Source organism: Chanodichthys erythropterus, chromosome 15 (assembly GCF_024489055.1).
Source record: "Chanodichthys erythropterus isolate Z2021 chromosome 15, ASM2448905v1, whole genome shotgun sequence".
Taxonomy (NCBI): domain Eukaryota; kingdom Metazoa; phylum Chordata; class Actinopteri; order Cypriniformes; family Xenocyprididae; genus Chanodichthys; species Chanodichthys erythropterus.
The window spans coordinates 9965267-9986224 of record NC_090235.1 but is presented as its reverse complement, the minus strand read 5'-3'; the positions used below and the strand labels follow the sequence as shown (position 1 = coordinate 9986224).

Here is a 20958-nt window from a genome sequence, read left to right as displayed (position 1 = left end):
CGACGAATAGGAATCTCGCTAGAGAGGCCAATCTACTTCGAGTGTAACTAAACGAGCCAATGCACATTGGCATGCAATCATATGCATCAGCTGCTCGCCTCGCAGCGCGGGTATATAATGAGCAGCAGGTGCGTTGCATCTTCAGCTTTTCGCTTCGGAGCCGAACGGTGTTTGTTCCTGTTCTCTGCAAGCGAGTGTCTGCTAGAAGACGAGTCAAGCTTTTGGTTGAACTTCTCTTTTTTTCCGAGTGCGGGCGAACAGCACAGCAGCGGGGTCGACGTCCTCTCTTTTTCTGTTTCGTTTGCCGTTTTTGAGCAAATAGCTGTTTGACAGCGTCAGAAGGCTGTTCTCACGGCCGGTACGGTGTGCTTTTGAGCGCTGAAAAGCCGTTTTTACGGCTGGTAAGAGTGAGCGCCTTCAAAGAGAGAGAAAGCACATGACAGGCTGCACACAATCCCTGTCTGTGTTGCGGTGGCCGTTCCCCTGCGTGCTTCAGCACTTCTAAAAGAGTAAAGTCCCTGAAAGAGCTTACACAAGTAGATTCGCGTCTTTTTAAAGACGACATCCTACTTGTGTTTCTGTCCTCACTGACGGCCACGATCACCGTTTCGCATGTCTGGGCGCGTGCTGAAATGATGTTCGTGGGTGTTCATGTTTTCATATGAGAACATGATCACGTCGACACGCCGGTCGTGACTCTTCTTTCTCCGGGAAGCTTGAGTCCCCTCTGTTGTTGGCCAGCTGCCGCTTGTGTGTAAAAGCACAGCCGCGGCTCTGCCCGACACTCTGGGAGACCGCGGAGATCAGCGAGAGCAAACCTCTCGCTCCTCTGCGTGTCGTGTGCCGTCGAGCTGCCGGGCTGCAGCGCGGGTTGTCACGGCAACCCAGCGCTCGCTCGGCGCTCTAGATGCGCGGTTCCCTTGCGTAATCTCCATTGTAGCGCCCTCTCTGGTGCACCAGAAGAGGTCTACTTTGCTGATATGGCTTGGGTGACATGAGGTTGAGGGGTTCCTTCGGGGAACCAACCCCCTAGGGCCCCTCCCTCTCTAGCGCATTGCAAGCTGTGCAGTTTCTGGATTGGATTGCTGGTCCTTTTCATAGGGGAACCTAGCATTTCATTCAGAGCTCCAGCTGAGGGACAGACGTCGATTGCAGCATCGGAGAGAGTGCTGTTATGCTCTGGAAATGAGGGTGACGCTGCCCACTGTAATGGTGTGTGCTTATGCTGACTCAGATTCAGAGTTTACAGCCATGCTTTCCTGGGTCTTCCAGATGTGCATGGAAAACTTGGCAGTATGGGGGTATATTGGTGCCATAAATATGGAATGCCAAAGGTGCCAATCTGCATAAGTTTTTCCTCTCTCACTACCCTCTTGGATGGGGTGGCTGTACACAGACCACACCCACCCTGCATGTGAGGCCAAGGCACTCTTTTTGCATGAGGGTAGTTCTGTGCTGGGGTTGAGCTGCGCTTGTTGACTAACCGTGATCAAAGTCACAGCGCAGGCCCTCAGCCAGACGATGTCCACCTCTGTGGTCCAGAAGTGCCCCCTGGCTTACCTTGTGAGGTGTGAGAGGTTGTCAAGCTAAATGCTTTCTCAATGCTCCCATCTTACGAGGTGGCCTTTCGGTGACACTGTCGAGGACTGAGCCCAGCGGTTCTCCTCAGTTAGTAGCGGATAGGGGAGCTTCCCATGACAAACCATTGAGTTCCTCTTGGGCCGCCCCTCAGTCTGCTCGTCGCCAAGGGTGTCATCCCCTGCAAGAAACTCCGGCCCAGCAGGCTCTGCTGTATCCATTGCGGGGAGATGACGCCTCCCGTCTCTGCAGCTGTTTAACTGGTTGGTGAGAATCACCCCTGAGACGGGCGACCCAGAGATGGGTGGGGCTGCTCTTCCACCCCTGGAGGAGGGCCAGGTGGTAAATCCTTTATTGGGTTTGTTTCTGTTCCGCCACTGACCCAAGAGGCAGCGGTACCCAAATTTTAAAGAGCAGTTCCTCCATTTCCAGGTCTGAAGAGGGTTTGGAGAGCAGTGGGAGGAGAAAAACCTCACCACTCTCATCCCCCTCTTCTGTCGCCAGCGGACAGCAGCGAGCAGCGGGCAGCCAAAGCCTCGACTGCTCCCTCTGTCCATCCGTGGAGCCAGGTAAGTGTTGCCTAGCACACTGTGACGCCGCTTCGGGCCGCCTCACAAAGAGAGCCCCCGAGCCGCGTCCCTGTGTTCCACCTCGCTGCCCTGCTGCGGGTACACCGGTGGTCCCTTTGGTCCTGCTTGTACGGTCTCTGCGAGCCGGGTTAGCGCTCCCCAGTCCGTCTCGCTGGCTCCTTCGGACCATCAGGGTCGGCTTTGCGATTCAGTTCGCCCGGCTCCCCCCCCCAAGTTCAGGGACGTCCTCTTCACTACAGTGAAAGATGCCGATGCCCCTGTCCTGCGTGCGGAGATCGCAGTCCTACTGGCGAAGGACGCGATAGAGCCGGTCCCTCCAGCCGATTTGAGGTCGGGGTTCTATAGCCCCTACTTCATTGTACCCAGGAAAAGCGGCGGGTTACGACCGATCTTGGACCTGCGAGTTTTGAATCGGAGCCTCCACAAGCTACCATTCAAAATGCTCACGCAGAAACGCATTTTCGAGTGCATCCGTCCCCGAGATTGGTTTGCAGCGATTGACCTGAAGGACGCGTACTTCCATGTTTCAATTCTTCCGCGACACAGGCCATTCCTGAGATTCGCGTTCGAAGGTCGAGCATATCAGTACAGAGTCCTACCCTTCGGGCTGGCCCTGTCTCCCCGCGTCTTCACGAAAGTCGTGGAGGGAGCCCTTGTTCCCATGAGAGAACGGGGTGTTCGCATTCTCAACTATCTCGACGACTGGCTCATTCTAGCACAGTCCCGGGATCAGTTGTGCAAACACAGGGATTTGGTGCTCAGACACCTCAGCCAGTTGGGGCTTCAGGTCAACTGGGAAAAGAGCAAACTCGCCCCGGTGCAGAGGATCTCTTTTCTCGGTATGGAGTTGGATTCGGTCGAGCAGATAGCACGCCTCACAGAGGAACGTGCTCGGTCAGTGTTGAACTGCCTGAATACATTCAATGGCAGGACAGCGGTCCCACTGAAGTTCTTTCAGAGGCTCCTGGGGCATATGGCGGCTGCTGCGGCTGTAACACCGCTCGGTCTGCTTCATATGAGACAGCTTCAGCACTGGCTTCACGGCCGAGTCCCGAGATGGGCGTGGCAGCGCGGCACACTCCGGGTGCCAATCACTCAGGAGTGCCGCCGAACCTTCAGTCCGTGGTCGGACCCCTTGTTTCTTCGGGCAGGAGTGCCCCTAGAACAGGTGTCCCGGCATGCTGTGGTGTTCACAGATGCTTCTGCCACCGGCTGGGGTGCCACGTAATACGGGCATGCAGTCTCAGGGGTTTGGACGGGACCCCATCTGCATTGGCACATCAATTGCCTCGAGTTGCTGGCAGTACGCCTTGCTCTGAGCCGCCTCAAAGGCCTGCTTCAGGGCAAGCATGTACTGGTCCGTATGGACAACACTGCGACCGTTGCGTACATCAACCGTCAAGGTGGTCTACGCTCCCGTCGCATGTCACAACTCGCCCGCCATCTCCTCCTGTGGAGTCGGAAGCATCTGAGGTCGCTTCGCGCCATTCATGTCTCCGGTGTGCTCAACCGTGTGGCCGACGAGCTATCACGAGCTGCGCGGCGCCTCGCTGACAGACATTTGTAGAGCTGCGGGCTGGGCGACACCTAACACGTTCGCTAGATACTATAGCCTTCGTGTCGAGCCGGTCTCCTCCCATGTTCTCGCCACAGGTCAGAGGCACGGAGAGGCCCCGGCTTAGTGTCGGCTTGCTGCGCTACATGTGCTTCTTTTCTCCAGAGAGTCCCTACAAGGCAGACCCTGTCGAGTCCTCCGATATCCCTTCGGCAGCCGACGTGGCGGAGCGTCTGGCGCCAGGCCTATACTCCGTTGTATCCTTGAGAACCGGGTTTAGGCTGGGTTCCATATGTGTGACCCTACGGGGATCCCATATGGTTGGTTCCACGGTTGCTCCTAAACGAAGCCCGTGTCTTTCCCTCTGGGAGAACCTACCCTTCATCGGGTTGGAGTCACCCCAGCTCTTCCATATGTAGCACAGCCCTACAGGGTTAGTCCATATGTACTTCTCCACATAACTCCTTCGGGGAAGGATGTGGCTTCCGCAGCGTTCCTTTCCCAGCGAAGGGTACGCTTTCCCAGCGTTATCCAATAGTCTCACTGAATGGGTTTTGGGGAACAGCAGTGATCGACTCTCTCTGTGTTAGCCCTGTCCCACCATCCTCAGGCAAGGGGGTTCAGGTGGCTTGCAACAGAGCGCTGGAAGGGGGCAGCTCCTGTGGCGCTTTGGTAGGGATTCCTATTCGTCGGTCTGTCCGACGTACGTCGAACGTGACCGACTGAATGGGAACGTCTCGGTTACAAAGGTAACCCTCGTTCCCTGAAGGAGGGAACGGAGACGTACGTCCCGTCGCCACAGTCGCTGTACCCCGCTGATGCTGCCGCCTATCCGGTTCGGCTCCTCAGCGAAAACCTGAAGATGCAACGCACCTGCTGCTCATTATATACCCGCGCTGCGAGGCGAGCAGCTGATGCATATGATTGCATGCCAATGTGCATTGGCTCGTTTAGTTACACTCGAAGTAGATTGGCCTCTCTAGCGAGATTCCTATTCGTCGGTCTGTCCGACGTACGTCTCCGTTCCCTCCTTCAGGGAACGAGGGTTACCTTTGTAACCGAGACGATCTTAATAATGTTTCAGTAAATTTTGGAATTAACATTTAACTAAGATGAATACAGTAGTTAACCAATATTAACAAATGGAACCTTATTGTAAAATGTCACTGGTAAATTAATAAAGGTAGTCATCGACAAAAAGTTGTGCACGGCTCCATTGTGGCTCGCCAAACAAATGATACCTGAGAACAGGTTAGAATTGTCATCTTGTAATTATGGTCGTTCTGAAACAACATGAACACAGTGTTTCGTACTGGACTATTTCTAAATACATAAAGTACTCAAATGTTTCATCTGAACTTGGAAAGTGTCTATTTGTGCTGTAGTACGGTTATGCTTGTGGATGATGTGTTTGTTGCTGGCGCAGTGCAGGATTTGGGCACATAATGACACACTGTAAGGTTTGGTTGCTGAAGTCTGGCTCTGTCGAGGAGGGCGGCTCTGTCCCCGCCTGACCTGAGGGTACAGTGATCTAAGGCCGCTCACAGCTGCACTATTCATGCCAGCCAGAGCCGTCTCCAAGATTTACACAACCACACAATGTTCTTCATAGAGCCGAGCCTTATGGGTAGAGATGAGATCTCTCGTCCCATTGGTGCCCGAGTCTGGTTGACACCACAAATTGACTGAGGTAAAGCAGTTTTTGTGACTTTATACGGGCCGTTCCTGATCCGTATGAGTGAAAATTCTGAGGATAATGTGCAGCTTCGATGTTTCCAGTGAAGACAGACTTTTAAGGATTAACGTTTCTTCATGAGTCATATCATAAATCATAATTTTCTGCCCACTCTATGGGCCGAGGCTGTCTGTTATCACCACTAACCAGGTTTTGTTCTCTTCCTTCCTACTTGTCTGAGATGGCTAAGCCAGGCGTTTCTGTTTGCACACCTCAGTCTCCAGGAGATATCGTAAAGACTTGTTGGTCACATGCCACCGCACCCTTCTCTGGAAATGTGTATAGTAGAGTTTGCAGTCTAGTAGAACATTAGTTGTGTGACTCAGTGCTTGTTTATTAGCAGCTAGATTTGTCTTCCTTGTTTCTAATGTGCATTATATATAAATTATATATATATATATATACTATTTTATAATATATACATACATACACTGTAAAAAAATTGCTGCCTTAAATTTTTAAGTACAATCAACTTGGATTTTTAAGTAATTTCAACTTCAATTACATTAAACTGACTTAAAAAATTAGTTGAATCTTATATAACATTTTTTTTTTGGAAAATTGTTTAACTTATTGCAATGTAAAAAACATATGTTGTGATAACTTATTGATTATATATTTTTACAGTGTAGAATCTAAAATAAATAAATAATTTTCCATATACACATTTAAAGTTTTCATATTTCTTAATTAAAAATTATGTATCTGATATATTATGTATCGGCAGTTTTGTCGTCTGCCACTTTAAATGCTCAAACTGTTTAAAGCAGGATGGATTCTGATTGGCTGTCTTTGTTTTTATCATTCATCAGCTGGGAAAATTCCAATAATATTGCTCATCTGTGCTGTTATCATTATAGTTGTGGTGTGGACTCTGCTATTTAGAACCATTTTTAGAATTATATGTTTATCGTTATCATTTTAGTTATTGTCCTCCTTGGTGCGAACGGGCTTTAGGTGTTTAGCCTGTTCTCAGTATGGATGTGATCTGACCCAGAAAAGATGTCATGACTCCTTTAGTGTCAGACACATGGCTGTGTTTTCCCTCCTGCAGAGATAACAGGAAATGCTCAGCGGAGAGGTCACTGATTCCCTCATGCCCACGAGACTCTTTCATCAGAACTCATTCCTGTTTACCTCTTCGTCTTCCTTATTTCAAGGCAAAAGCTTTTTTGTTGCCGCCTGCTTATTATTAATAAAAGACAAACTGCTGAAATCAGGGTCACTGCATAATTGATGCATCTCATTTAAATAATCACCCCCAACCGCATCGTCTCAATGCGCATCTATAAATCACGGGGTGTGTTTGAATGCTTCCATGTGATGTAAAATTAATTATGGCTCCTTGCGTTAGGGTAATGCTCCTAAATTAGCAGGAAGGCTTTGTGCATTTCAGTTTTATGGTCGTCATGCGGGAGATCCCAGAGGGTTTGACATTTAATTGGCTTCGTTGATGAGTTCGACTTATTAATAGGACGGAGCTTTTTCCGTCACTGGAATAGAATCAATTTTAAGGGACAGGAGAGAAAGAGAGAGATCATTCGAGAAGATTCTAGAGATTTGTTTTTCTCTTCTTTTCTTCCAAATGATCGACCAATTGATTTTTCCAGCTCTATTTACTTGCCAAGTGACTCAGAGCTACTCTGTGAAGTCATTGTTTACTCAAACAGCTTTAGTCCAAATGTTGCAAATACCGAAAAATGAGTCTGTGAGAAAACACTCTCGCGTCACACTGCTTTTTCAGCTCTGTTATTCTCCAAGGACAAAAAAAAGAGGCTCCTGCAGCAATTAGTTTGGTCTCAGGTTCAAATCTGATCCGGTCTTAGTCACGCACACCCAGCCAGGGTGTAACGGAATCCAGGGAAGGAGTCACCTGAGCGGGAGAGAATGTTTGCCTAGAGGTCACAGTTCACACCTCACACTATGGCATGTTTACTCATTTCCGATTAGCCACTCCAGGTGGCAGAGAAGTGATTTGAGTAATATTGGATAGATTTCTGTATTTTATCATATTTACTCCAAATTAATAAAGCATATAATAATACATAATTTAATGAATTTAAAAATCATAAAATGAAATCATAATATTAATTTTTAAATTCTTCATAAAAAATATTAAATATTTATAGCACAATACTGTATATACTGTGTATATATATATATATATATATATATATATATATATATATATATATATATATATATATATATATATATATATGATTTAGATTTGTTTTTAAATATTTAATATTTAAACATTTTAAAAATAATACTTTATAAAAAATATTAAATATTTATAGCATAATACTATGTTTTGTAAAATCAAGATTCTTGATTTTATATATATATATATATATATATATATATATATATATATATATATATGATTTAGATTTGTTTTTAAATATTTAATATTTAAACATTTTAAAAATAATACTTCATAAAAAATATTAAATATTTATAGCACAATACTGTATATACTGTATATATATATATATATATATAAATATGATTTAGATTTGTTTTTAAATATTTAATATTTAAACATTTTAAAAATAATACTTTATAAAAAATATTAAATATTTATAGCATAATGCTATGTTTTGTAAAATCAAGATTCTTGATTTTATATATATATATATATATATATATATAGAGAGAGAGAGAGAGAGAGAGAGAGAGAGCACACATATATGATTTAGATTTTTTTTTAAATATTTAATATTTAAACATTTAAAAATATATGTAAAAAAATAATAATAAATAATGTATTTAAATTAATATTTAATATATAGTTAAATATATAAATTGTGTATATATATATATATATATATATATATATATATATATATATATATATATATATATATATATATATATATATATATATATATATATTATACTTTTAATAAATATTTTGTAAAAAAAATATTATAAATATAAAATATAAGAATAGTTTATTATATGCACAATATTGAGTATAGATAGATTGATTCAGACCACTGATGTGTCCCGTTCTCCATTTATTCCCAGTTCATTTTCCCAGGATTTCTGGGAAGCAGAGGTGATTTAAGACTGATGGGAACAACCCGGGAGATCTGGGTAATTGGTGAACTATGCTGAACCTGGAGTTCCAGAGTGATGATTTATGGACAGGAATGTCATTGATGTGCACCTAAACTCACAGAGTAAAAATAAGAGTGTGACCGTCCCGCTTATGAAAAACATCTGGAAATTCCCATCTCTGGAAAATATTTATTTATTTTTACCATTTTTTATGCTTATTAGTTGTCCACTTTGCCTCAGAATTCCTATTTATCAAGTTGCTGTCCACGTAGAGTGTTCCAAATCAATCACTTATGAGGTTTCTGTTAGGTTAGAAGGCAGCTGTCTGTGTAGGTGGTACAGCAAGGCAGCTCACTAGGTTTTGGAACAGATCTAGAGTCTCTCAGACAGAATGCAGTACGTATGGTTCCCATTTTTGAGTGCTGTCGGTGACCCGTGAGTGTTCTCGTGTGGTGACAGCGGTGTGTGGTGTACTATTGGAGCGTTTGGGACGAGGAGGGGGGCTGATTTTGGAGAACAGTGAATGGAGACCAAGTACATTCCAAGGATGCTTCTGCCTGTCTGACGCAGAAGACAGATGTAGAGCATAAAGGAAGGAGAACAAACTGCAGGAATACAGAGAGAAAAGATAGATTAGAAACGTATGAGATGACACAAATATTAATGTTCGGAGCTGAGGAGGTGAAGTTGCATAAGACAGATTACTCCATTAGCGCCTACGTTTGCAGTTGCATTATTCAAGTCACGTACACAATGCACCATAGTTTCACTGCAGATATTTTGTATGTTGCTGCAGTAAGTTGTGGCTGATCAACAAAGAGTAAAGGTTTAACTGATACTTGTTATTACTATACTGTTCATATTTAGTGTTAAGAATTTGAAAAAAAAAATGTATTGGTTGCGAGACCGTTTTTTTTTTTAGGGTTTGAGTTTGGGTCTGTGTAAGTGTTGGTGTTTTCAGCCTTAATTTCTCCTACATGTCAAGAGAACCTCCACTAACAGCACTTTATATGACATTTCACCTAGGAATACAATTTTTTAGCTCAGACTTTAACGTCCCCTAATGGTTGTATTCTTGTTTCAGGTGGTGACCCCAGTACGAGTAGGGCAAACATACGCCTACAGTCCTGCTTCAGATTCATCTCATGACCTCTACGATGTTCCTCCAGTTCGTCCACAGGGGGTGAGTGTCACTTTCAACAGCACATGTACACATAGAGATGTCTGCATACGTGTATTTACATGTTAAACACCCGCACAGGTGTATGATATTCCTCCGAGCAAGCAAACCGGACAGCACAGCATTCCCAGATCCCAGGGCATCTACGACACACCTCCATCACAAGACCTGAGATCAAAAGGACTGTATGACATACCGCCATCATCACAAGGGGTATGCTGATTTTTCATTTCATGATAATTAGCAGAAATTAGGAGTTGTTTGAAACTTTTGCATGTGACATCTCACATTGTTTGTGCTGCAGACAGGAATAATTCCTCAAATCATGCATGTCGTTATTTATTTTCCATTTTCATTTTCCTTATTAGTTTCATTTTACTATTATTATTAGTTTCCATTTTACTTTTTTTTTTTTTTAAATATGCCTATATATTTTATTTTTATTTCAGTTTTAGTTATTTATTATTCTTATTATTATTTTTTTTTTTTACATTTTATTTCAGTTAACATTTATTTGATCTCAAGTATGGAACTGTTTTATGGTTTTAGTTAACTATAATAACCCTGATGCAGCCCTTGTTCTTTGTCTTGTAACCGAATGCTATTATTTCCCAGAAATTTACAAAGAAATAAATACTCTGATTTTTATTACTTTCCCCTGGTTAGCAAATTAAAGCCTAGCTTGCCAGCAATGCTGGAGTCAAACTCAGAGTAGTGCTCTTAACTTTGCAAGGAGGTCAGAACAGAAATAATGAAGCCCCTCTTATGTTTCACCGCTGCTCCTGGCGAAATGCAGCGTAGCGCCTCGAGTTTGTTTGAAATAAACTAGAAGTACATAGAAACCTGTTATTAGAGTCGTATTTAATTAGGGTTTGCGGAAACCCGGGCTCACTCTGAAAGATAGATTCTATGCTTGACAGAAATCACTTACAGGCCGCTGTGTTTATTTATTGACCAATATGCTGTTGGAACGGCCCATGTACTGCCATTACGCTGTCAGGTCAATGCCGGGTTTTATCCTTTAGCTGGATGGCAGGATTTTCCATGTCCTATTCAAGGTTTTGGAGTGAGATGATGGAAATGCACAGCTGGACTTATTAGACTGTCAGGAATCAAACACAGTTCTTATTAGTTTTGGCACCATAGTGTTGGAATTTCAATACAATGCCTTGAAAAATATTGATACGAGATACTAGTATTTTCGTTACCACGGGGCAAAATTACACAATATTAAGGACATAAAATTTTGAACAGTATCTAAGTTAAAAAAGTTTATTGACCAGAAGAAATAATAATGATGATGATAAAAAATAATAATAAGATAAATATTTATATAAAAAAAATACAAATAAAATTAAAGATACGTGACATGTAGCCAAGTATGGTGAATTTGTGCTCTGCATTTCAAACACACACAAACACTGTGAACACACACCCGGAGCAGTAGGCAGCCAATTTTTGTTGCGGCGCCTGGGGAGCAGTTAGGGGTCTCACCTCAGTCATGGTATTGAGGGTGGAAGAAAGCGCTGTACATTCACTCCCCCCATTGACAATTCCTACCAGTTCTGAGACTCAAACCCACAACCTTTGGGTTACAAGTCCGATTCTCTAACCATTAGAGACTGCCCCCAATTGTAATAAAACAGCACAGTAAAATAAATTAAAATAAGTAACTTAATTAAGTATATTAATTATCGTCTCAGTGCAGTCAAATCAAATCAGTCAATTGTCTTTTAAACCCCAACTGAGTAAGCCAAAGAAGACAATAGCTGTGTTTCCACCACAGGAATTTTCCCCAGAAACTAGGGACTTTGGGGAGGAACTTGGTGTGTTTCGACCACAGGAACCAGGGTTTAAATTAAGTTCCGGGTAAAAATTTCCCCTCAGAAAGTCCCTGCTCACGAGGTAGTTCTTTTCAGGAGTGTAAAGCACATAAGCATAATAAAGCCCGAACCTCACTGTCAGCCCATCGATCGTATTGTTTAATCTCCATTGTTGATTTAAATAGCAAACAACCCTTACAGCACACACCGCAACAGACTTTAAAAAAAAATAGTGCGTGGAGTCAACCAATCAAAATGCTGCATGAACTCAACCAATCAGCATGTTGAGCTCCCAAGTTCCACCCTCGAAAGTTTCTGAACTTTGAAAAAGTACTACCTCGCGAGCAGGGGAGAATTTTTACCCGGAACTTCATTTAGACCCTAGTTCCTGGGGAAAGTTCCTGTGGTGGAAACGGCACTAAAGTTTGTTGCGGTGCGTGCAGTAAGAGTTGTTTGCTATTCGAATCAACAACAGAGTTTAAAAACTACAACCGTTGGACCAACAACGAGGTTCAGGCTTTATTAAGCTTATATGCAGAGGAAGAAATCCAGGGGGAACTGGAAAGGACTTAATCTTCATGGTTCTTTAGTCTGCGATGGACAGCAACAGGTCTGGGGGAAAACGTTTTTTTGGGTTCCGGGTAATTTCGGTGGAAATGAAAAGGAACCATAACTTCATCAGCTGACAGTAGGAATATGTAGTAGTGAAGGTGTATCAATCATAGACTGTAAAAAAAATATGGACGTAGCGTCCGTGACGTCACCCGTAGAGTTCTAAACAGCAGTTTTGAAGCGAAAATGAGGCCGCGGCCATCTTAGCTGCGCGTCACCGCACGTCACTCCCGGATAACTGAAAATGGGCAAAGAGGCGGGGAGGTGGTTTGAGCTGATGTGATTGGTTGCTGAAACCACGCCCGCCTAGCTCGACGTGACCACGTTAGCAAGCAAAGGAGCTATCTATCTAGATACTATCTAAATTATTAATGAAGATAAGTTTTAACATCAGAAAGTTCTAAAGGTTTACTGTCAATTTACGGTGTTTTTTTAAGATATAGATGCTCCAACACCAGTAATTTGTGTTGGGTGTGCAAATAACAACATGGAACATCAAATGGGAATTCATACCTTTATAATAGAGATCGCGAGATGAATCCAATCTGTGGCACTTGGGTAAAATATAAATGTCCATTGCAAAAAAAAACAAAAAACATTTCACATTTCTTCTGAATGATCTGCTCTCTGTCATCGTTCTTCAAGAAAGGATCCAATCTGAGCAGCGATCGTATCTAACAAACAAATGAGCCTGTGTCCAAAGTTTATTTTTTTCAAAATAGTGCAGCAGTTTTAGTTATAATATCCAAGCAGTGCTGTCAGAGTTGTATATCCTCCTGATATTGTCATTGTAGTAAATCTCGCAATCAAAACTTTCAGCCAGTGCCACGATCCAACAACGTGTGTTCTGTGTCTCTTCCGCATGCATGCACATCTACACAGACACACATCAGTCTCGAATATTATGCAGCAAGCCATATTTTATAATTGTATAAAATAATCGAGAAAAATAGCACAAAAACGGCTGAGATGCCAAATTCAGCGGCAGCTGAGGTAAAGTGACGGCTCACAGACAGCAGCGCAATCTACCTGTCACTTAAGTGACCACGCCCTTAATTATGCAGAACTTTAAGGCTTAATATAATTTAAACGGATAAGTTATAAAAAAAATTCACCCCCCTCAGAGTTGTCATGAAGGGCAAAAATAGCAGTATAGACCAAAACCACAATTTGTACCAACTTGTAAACATGTTTTTTTCTGCTATAAACTTGGCCAATTTAACATGGGACTCTACGAGATTCTGCTCTCTTTTGGAGCCTGTCCCTAGCGGCCAGTCGATGAATCGCAGTTTAAGTTACTTCCGTATTGGCTTCACGAGAGAAAGGGGGAGGTTGCCGCTTGGTATCAATACTGCAGAAAATGATTATTGAAACCATTTCAAATATTCAGAATCAAAATGTATCAGAAAATGTCACATTTTTGACAACACTAGTGATTATTGAACAACACTAATTCTTATAAGCATATATACTTCATGTTTAACCGAATTCTCTGTTCCACAGGTGTACTCCACACCACCTTGTCGGAATAACATTGCACAAGATGAAGGGAATTACGACTTTCCACAGCCTTCAAAGCACAAGCAAGAAGGTGTATATGACGTTCCACCTACATCGATCTCTAAAGCTTCCTCATGCTCCAACTACGACTTCCCGCCCAGCTCTGAGCCGGTGTCCCGAAAGGGCATGAACAACAGCGTCGGCATCTACGACGTTCCCCCCAGTCAACTCGCCGCAGGTGGATCTGGGGACTTGTACGATATTCCACGTGGAATGCCTCAGAACCGACATGCTTCCACTGAGAAGGACAGGAATAAGTCAATTTACGATATCCCACCGGCTGACACTCGGTTGCTTGGTGACGTGACCGAAGGAGTAAACCGCTTGTCGTTTTCCAGCACGGGAAGCACTCGCAGCAGCATGTCGACTTCTTCTTCTTCTGCCGGATCTCCCGCCGAGAGTCGTCTGGCATTGGATCTAGACTCTGCGTTTCAGAGGTTGGGTCGCCTCCAGCAAGGTCTGGAGTCTTCTGTTTGCTCGCTGCAAACTCTTGCAGCATCCCCTCACTGGCGGACATACAGCTTCATGGAGCGCCATGCCAATGAGGTCCGTGTTTTATTGGAGCGCGTCAAGAGTTCGCTCACAGAATTTCTCGTATTTGGCCGTGGAGCGGCAGCAAACGCCTCCACGCTGTCCGATCAAGGACTGCACTCTAAGTTGCGACGCCAGTTGCAGCGCTTGGAAGATTCCCATCAGATTCTTCAACAAACACACCAGACTTTAGAAAACAATAACTGGCCGCTTCAGATCCTAGCAATTGGCACCAAGCATCAGAGCAAGAGTGACGAACTAGAACGTTTTGTAATGGTGTCACGGACGGTGCCTGATGATGCCAAGCAGCTGGCTTCAACAATAGGTGGCAGCGCAGAAATGCTCTTCCGAAGGGCACCAATAGAGGGCATTGTTCACCCCTTTACTTGCACCCCAACGGAGGATGAGAGCTACGGAAGCCAGACCAAACCTTTCCCCGTATCACATGACAAAGCAAACATGAACAGTGAGAAGTGCGTTAAAAGCTGGATGGAAGATTATGACTATGTCCATCTGCAGGTAGGAATTACACTACAACACAATACTTAAAGGGTTAGTTCACCGAAAAATTAAAATTCTGTCATTAATTACCCTCATGTCATTCAAAACCTGTAAGACTTTTTATCTTCTGAACAAAAATTAAGATCTTTTTGATGAATCTGAGAGCTTTCTGTCTCTCCATAGACAGCTACATAACTATCATGTACATAACCACCATATGTGAATTAAATCTGTTCATCTTATAATGTGATCGTGTCTCTTCAGAAAATTTGGACTAAAGCACTCAATTCATGTAGATTAGTTTTACAATCTCTTTATGAACCTTTTGAAGCATCAAAGTGGTATTTATTTAGCTGTCAATGGAGGGACAGAAAGCTCTCAGATTTCATCAAAAAGATCTTTACTTGTGTTCCGAAGATGAACAAAGGTCTTTCGGGTTTGGAATGACATTAGGGTGAGTAATTAATGACAGAATTTTCAGTCCATTGGCTTCCATCTATCCTCTGTCCATCTGTTAATCCTGCATGCAGAGATTAGAAATGAGATCTCACATGTGAGCATGTCAGAGTGACATGCTGTTGAAATTAAAATCTGAGCATGTACTTAAGCAAAAGACTAAGAGAGGATATTCATCTTATGCAAGAGGTTGCCAGATTTTTTAAAGAAAATAAAGAGAGACAGTTGCTTATTCAAATTCAGTTCATGAGACAAAAAAATTATTTGAATTAAAATAGGATTAGTTTAATACCACAGTGGATTTTGGTTGCTCACTGGTGCATTAAGACACTAGTTTCTGTAAAGCTGCTTTGAAACAATTTGTTGCGACTTGCTGACTGACCTTTTGTCATTTTTGCAGGGAAAAGATGAATTCGAACGACAACAGAAGGAACTCTTAGAGAAGGAGAACATCACCAAACAGAGCAAAGTCCAACTTGCCCAAGAACAGGTACATGACACGTGCACATAAATGTCATCAGCTTGTGTGTCAGTCATCAGTGAACAAGGAAGTAGCTTATGATTAAGTGCCTTTAGAGTGAGGAAATACTAGGGTTGTCAAAAGTACCGATTTCAGTACCAAGTCGGTACTGAAATGTTAAAAATATGATGATACCAGCATTTCCCCCGCTGTGGAGCAGCTTCTTAAACACCTCTGATTGGCCATTGTGTTCACACGCTCAACAGATTTGTCTGTGATTTACTACAATTATCAATGCTTCAAAAACATGTTATTATAACATGTTGTCTGTTTACAACATGTTTTTGAGGTATTGATCATTGTAGCCAATCACAGACATATCTGTTGAGCACGTGAACAATGGCCAATCAGAGGTGTTTAAGAATCTGCTCAATAGCGTTCAAAAGGCTAGGGGGAAATGCTGGTATCGTCACATTTTAAAAATTTCAGTACTGACTTTTGACAACTCTAGGAAATACAGTACAGCATGAAAGATGCTTTGTTAACCATAGAAGGGATAAGAATGGAAACACCAGAAGTATACAAATTAAGTTGTGGACAAATTAGGTGAAAGAACAGGATGGCAAAACCCATCAGATGTAAATACATCACAAGAAAAAGGGTTTTTGTTGGTTCGTGTGAGATCTTAGGGTGTCCATATGTTCGCCATATATCAGAGTTTGGCTATAACAACCTCACAGGTGCAGATCTCAAAGATCTCAACTCTTTTCTAGGACAGATGGTTCCTGTTCCATGTAAACTTAAGCCTAGAGAGCTGCCCATATAAACTGTTTAAGATGTTTACACATTCTTTGGTTGTTTTAAAACTGTATATGTCATGTTGTTATTGTCCATCTCAAAATGCATGCAAAAACATAATTTTAAATATCCTAAGAAGGATTTTTCAAAGATTTGTTTACCTGATTTGAGTTGAACAAACTACGCTTGAGATGTGTGTGTGTGTTTATATATATTACTTTATTCGTAGCATATACTACTATAGTACTACTCTATTATACATAATTGTTCATTTTTAATTAATTTTTGTATTTTATGGAGAAAAAGGTGCACCAGAAATGTCGCACCATTTTTCTTGAATTTTTTTTAAAGTCATTTAATGATGATTTAAAATTTTAAATAAAACTAACTTTGAAATTTTTTGTCTCACTCAACAGCTGAACCAGTTTAAACAGCTCGAACAGGAAGTGATCAAACCTGTAGAGAATGACATCACCAAGTGGATCTCCCATCAACATTCAACAGGCTCCTCCTCTTCCTCCTCAGACTCCTCCTCTAATTTCTCCACGGGAGGCGGAGCTCCGTTGGGTTTACGTGATCGGCAACTGTTGGGCTTCTATGCGGACCAATGTGAACAGCACTTTGTGACTCTGCTGAATGCGGTAGATGCTTTTTTCGGCTGCGTGAAGGCCGGGCAACCTCCTCGAATCTTCGTTGCACATGGCAAGTTTGTCATTCTCAGCGCCCACAAGCTCGTGTTTATCGGTGACACTCTGTCAAGACAGGCCTCGGCGGCAGAAGTGGCAAATCGCGTTATGAACTTAAGCAACGTGCTGTGCGAGATGCTAAAGACAGTCGTGGGTGCCACAAAAACGGCGGCCCTTCACTATCCCAACACAGCTGCTGTACAGGAAATGGTAGATCGTGTGACGGACCTCTCGCACTTGGCACAACAATTTAAAGTGCAGCTCTCGCAGATGGCGGGATTGTGATGTCATCAGTGACATCACCAATATCTGAACAAAGACTGTCATTTTAACATGCATATATATTTATACTCGTTCTTATGTAGATGCATCACTGAAAGTTGTCTTTTGTAAATATTCCTGCTCTCTTCCTCTGTGTAAATATTTGGCTCTATATTTTGTGTAGATTTGTTTTTATATAATGGTAATAATAATAATAATAATATTAACTGTATGAATAGAAATCATTGAGAAGTGCATTTGTAGAGTGACCATTAACATTCCTGATCGTTTTGTGTATTAGGCACCTTACAAATTGTCCTTAACTGCTAATTATGGTGTATTGCTGAATGCCAGACCCTACAAAATGAAAATAGTTTGTTTTGTCCATTTGCTGTATTGTGTGACGCACATTCTGCCGAGAGTACGTATGAACAAAAGTAAAATAATTCTCTGTCTTTGCTATAGAAATCGTGTTTTTATTTGAACGTTTTGGTATGGTGAATCTCACAAAACCTGTATGGAAGCCTGTTTCCGCCACTAAATAAAATACTTTTTATCTCACAATTCTGACTTTTTTTTCAATTGCAAGTTATAAAGTCAGAATTGCGAGATATAAACTCACAATTCTGAGAAAAATCACACATTTTCCCTCACAAATGGTATCATAACACGCAATTGTGAGTGTATGTGTATATATATATATATATATATATATATATATATATATATATATATATAATATATATATTTATATGAGACGACCCCCAAAACAGGAATGGTTTTACAGCCACTGAATTTTTTTTCCCTACTCATCTTTTCTGCCTGTTTATCACTAGTTGTGCATTTGGCTAGGGTCAGTGTCACTAATGGTAGCATGAGGCGATACCTGGACCCTACAGAGGTTGCACAGGCAGTCCAACTCCTTCAGGATGGCACATCCGAAGGTTTGCTGTGTCTCCCAGCACAGTTTCAAGAGCATGGAGGACATTCCAGGAGACAGGCAGTTACTCTAGGAGAGCTGGACAGGGCTTTAGAAGGTCCTTAACCCATCAGCAGGACCGGTATCTGCATCTTTGTGCAAGGAGGAACAGGATGAGCACTGCCAGAACACTACAAAATGACCTTGGCAGGCCACTGGCCACGCTCAACTGACCTAAATCCAATAGAACACCTCTGGGACATTATGTTTCGGTCCATCTGACACCGCCAGGTTGCAACTCAGACTGTCCAGGAGCTCGCAATTTTGAGAAAAAGTCCTAATTGCGAGATAAAAAGTCGTAATTACCTTTTTTTTTTTTCAAGGCAGAAACATGCTTCCATATATTTCATTATAAAATCTAAAAGAAATTATATTTTGTTGAAGCCTTTAGGACCATTAAGATTTTTTTGCACCTTGGCAAGTTTTTAATGAGAATTAAACTTTTCCTCCCATTTTTATTACTATAATGCACTAAAAAAAATAATTAATTACTGTATTACAAAATACAAACCCGATTCCAAAAAAGTTGGGACACTACAAATTGTGAATTAAAAAGGAATGCAATAATTAACAAATCTCATAAACTTATATTTTATTCACAATAGAATATAGATAACATATCAGATGTTGAAAGTGAGACATTTTGAAATGTCATGCCAAATATTGGCTCATTTTGGATTTCATGAGAGCTACACATTCCAAAAAAGTTGGGACAGGTAGCAGTAAGAGACCGGAAAAGTTAAATGTACATATAAGGAACAGCTGGAGGACCAATTTGCAACTTATTAGGTCAATTGGCAACATGATTGGGTATAAAAAGAGCCTCTCAGAGTGGCAGTGTCTCTCAGAAGTCAAGATGGGCAGAGGATCACCAATTCCCCCAATGCTGCGGAAAAATAGTGGAGCAATATCAGAAAGGAGTTTCTCAGAGAAGAATTGCAGAGTTTGAAGTTATCATCATCTACAGTGCATAATATCATCCAAAGATTCAGAGAATCTGGATCAATCTCTGTGCGTAAGGGTCAAGGCCGGAAAACCATACTGGATGCTTGTGATCTTCGGGACCTTAGACGGCACTGCATCACATACAGGAATGCTACTGTAATGGAAATCACAACATGGGCTCAGGAATACTTCCAGAAAACATTGCCGGTGAACACAATCCACCGTGCCATTCGCTGTTGCCGGCTAAAACTCTATAGGTCAAAAAAGAACCCATATCTAAACATGATCCAGAAGCGCAGGTGTTTTCTCTGGGCCAAGGCTCATTTAAAATGGACTGTGGCAAAGTGGAAAACTGTTCTGTGGTCAGACGAATCAAAATTGTATGTTCTTTTTGGAAAACTGGGATGCCATATCATCCAGACTAAAGAGGATAAGGACAACCCAAGTTGTTATCAGCGCTCAGTTCAGAAGCCTGCATCTCTGATGGTATGGGGTTGCATGAGTGCGTGTGGCATGGGCAGCTTACACATCTGGAAAGGCACCATCAATGCTGAAAGGTATATCCAAGTTCTAGAACAACATGCTCCCATCCAGACGTCGTCTCTTTCAGGGAAGACCTTGCATTTTCCAACATGACAATGCCAGACCACATACTGCATCAATTACAACATCATAACTGCGTAGAAGAAGGATCCGGGTACTGAAATGGCCAGCCTGCAGTCCAGATCTTTCACCCATAGAAAACATTTGGCGCATCATAAAGAGGAAGATGCGACAAAGAAGACCTAAGACAGTTGAACAACTAGAAGCCTGTATTAGACAAGAATGGGACAACATTCCTATTCCTAAACTTGAGCAACTTGTCTCCTCAGTCCCCAGACGTTTGCAGACTGTTATAAAAAGAAGAGGGGATGCCACACAGTGGTAAACATGGCCTTGTCCCAACTTTTTTGAGATGTGTTGATGCCATGAAATTTAAAATCAACTTATTTTTCCCTTAAAATGATACATTTTCTCAGTTTAAACATTTGACATGTCATCTATGTTGTATTCTGAATAAAATATTGAAATTTGAAACTTCCACATCTTCGCATTCTGTTTTTATTCACAATTTGTACAGTGTCCCAACTTTTTTGGAATCGGGTTTGTACATTGTAAAATGTTTTTACATCATGGCAGCGTTTTATTAATTTGAATTTATGCTTATTTAAATAAAACATATAGTATTTTATTAGAATAAATGCAAAATATAATTTTTGATTTTGTGGCGAAATGTGACCCAGACATTCATTCTGGTATCACAGCATAGCTAACAAAGCAACTAAACCATGTTAAACGAACGTGAAATCTGGAAGCAGCAAGACATTTTCCCAAGAGTTTCACCCCGCCATTAACATAACTAAATGTCCCACCGATCCATAATTCCCAAAGTATTATCAGATGATCCAATTTGACAGATATAATCTGATAAAAAAAGACCTTAGATGGATGTGAGCTTCCCAAACCATCTCTTTAGACCTTGATGACTAATATTTTCCATTCCACGCTGTAATGAAATGAGCATGTATCATGGCTCATGTGGGTTAGCGGCGATGATGAGAGGCCATGCTAAGGGGATTGAAGAGTAAGTCGAGCACGGCCT

General features: G+C 42.0%; 1 protein-coding gene across 3 annotated transcripts in view; it reads left to right on the top strand.

The window, feature by feature from the left end:
• Positions 1–17974, top strand: part of nedd9 (neural precursor cell expressed, developmentally down-regulated 9) — a 40664-nt gene extending 22690 nt beyond the window's left edge. For 2 of the 3 annotated variants that reach the window (XM_067411935.1, XM_067411934.1), the window contains exons 3-8: positions 8492–8560; positions 9609–9707; positions 9786–9917; positions 13643–14749; positions 15588–15677; positions 16862–17974. In XM_067411935.1, the coding sequence (XP_067268036.1) occupies positions 8492–8560; positions 9609–9707; positions 9786–9917; positions 13643–14749; positions 15588–15677; positions 16862–17416 (2052 nt within the window). In that variant the 3' untranslated portion in view covers positions 17417–17974. The remainder of the gene's footprint in view (positions 1–8491; positions 8561–9608; positions 9708–9785; positions 9918–13642; positions 14750–15587; positions 15678–16861) is intronic. The other variant, XM_067411936.1, reaches the window with a different exon arrangement.
• Positions 17975–20958: the final 2984 nt, after the last annotated feature.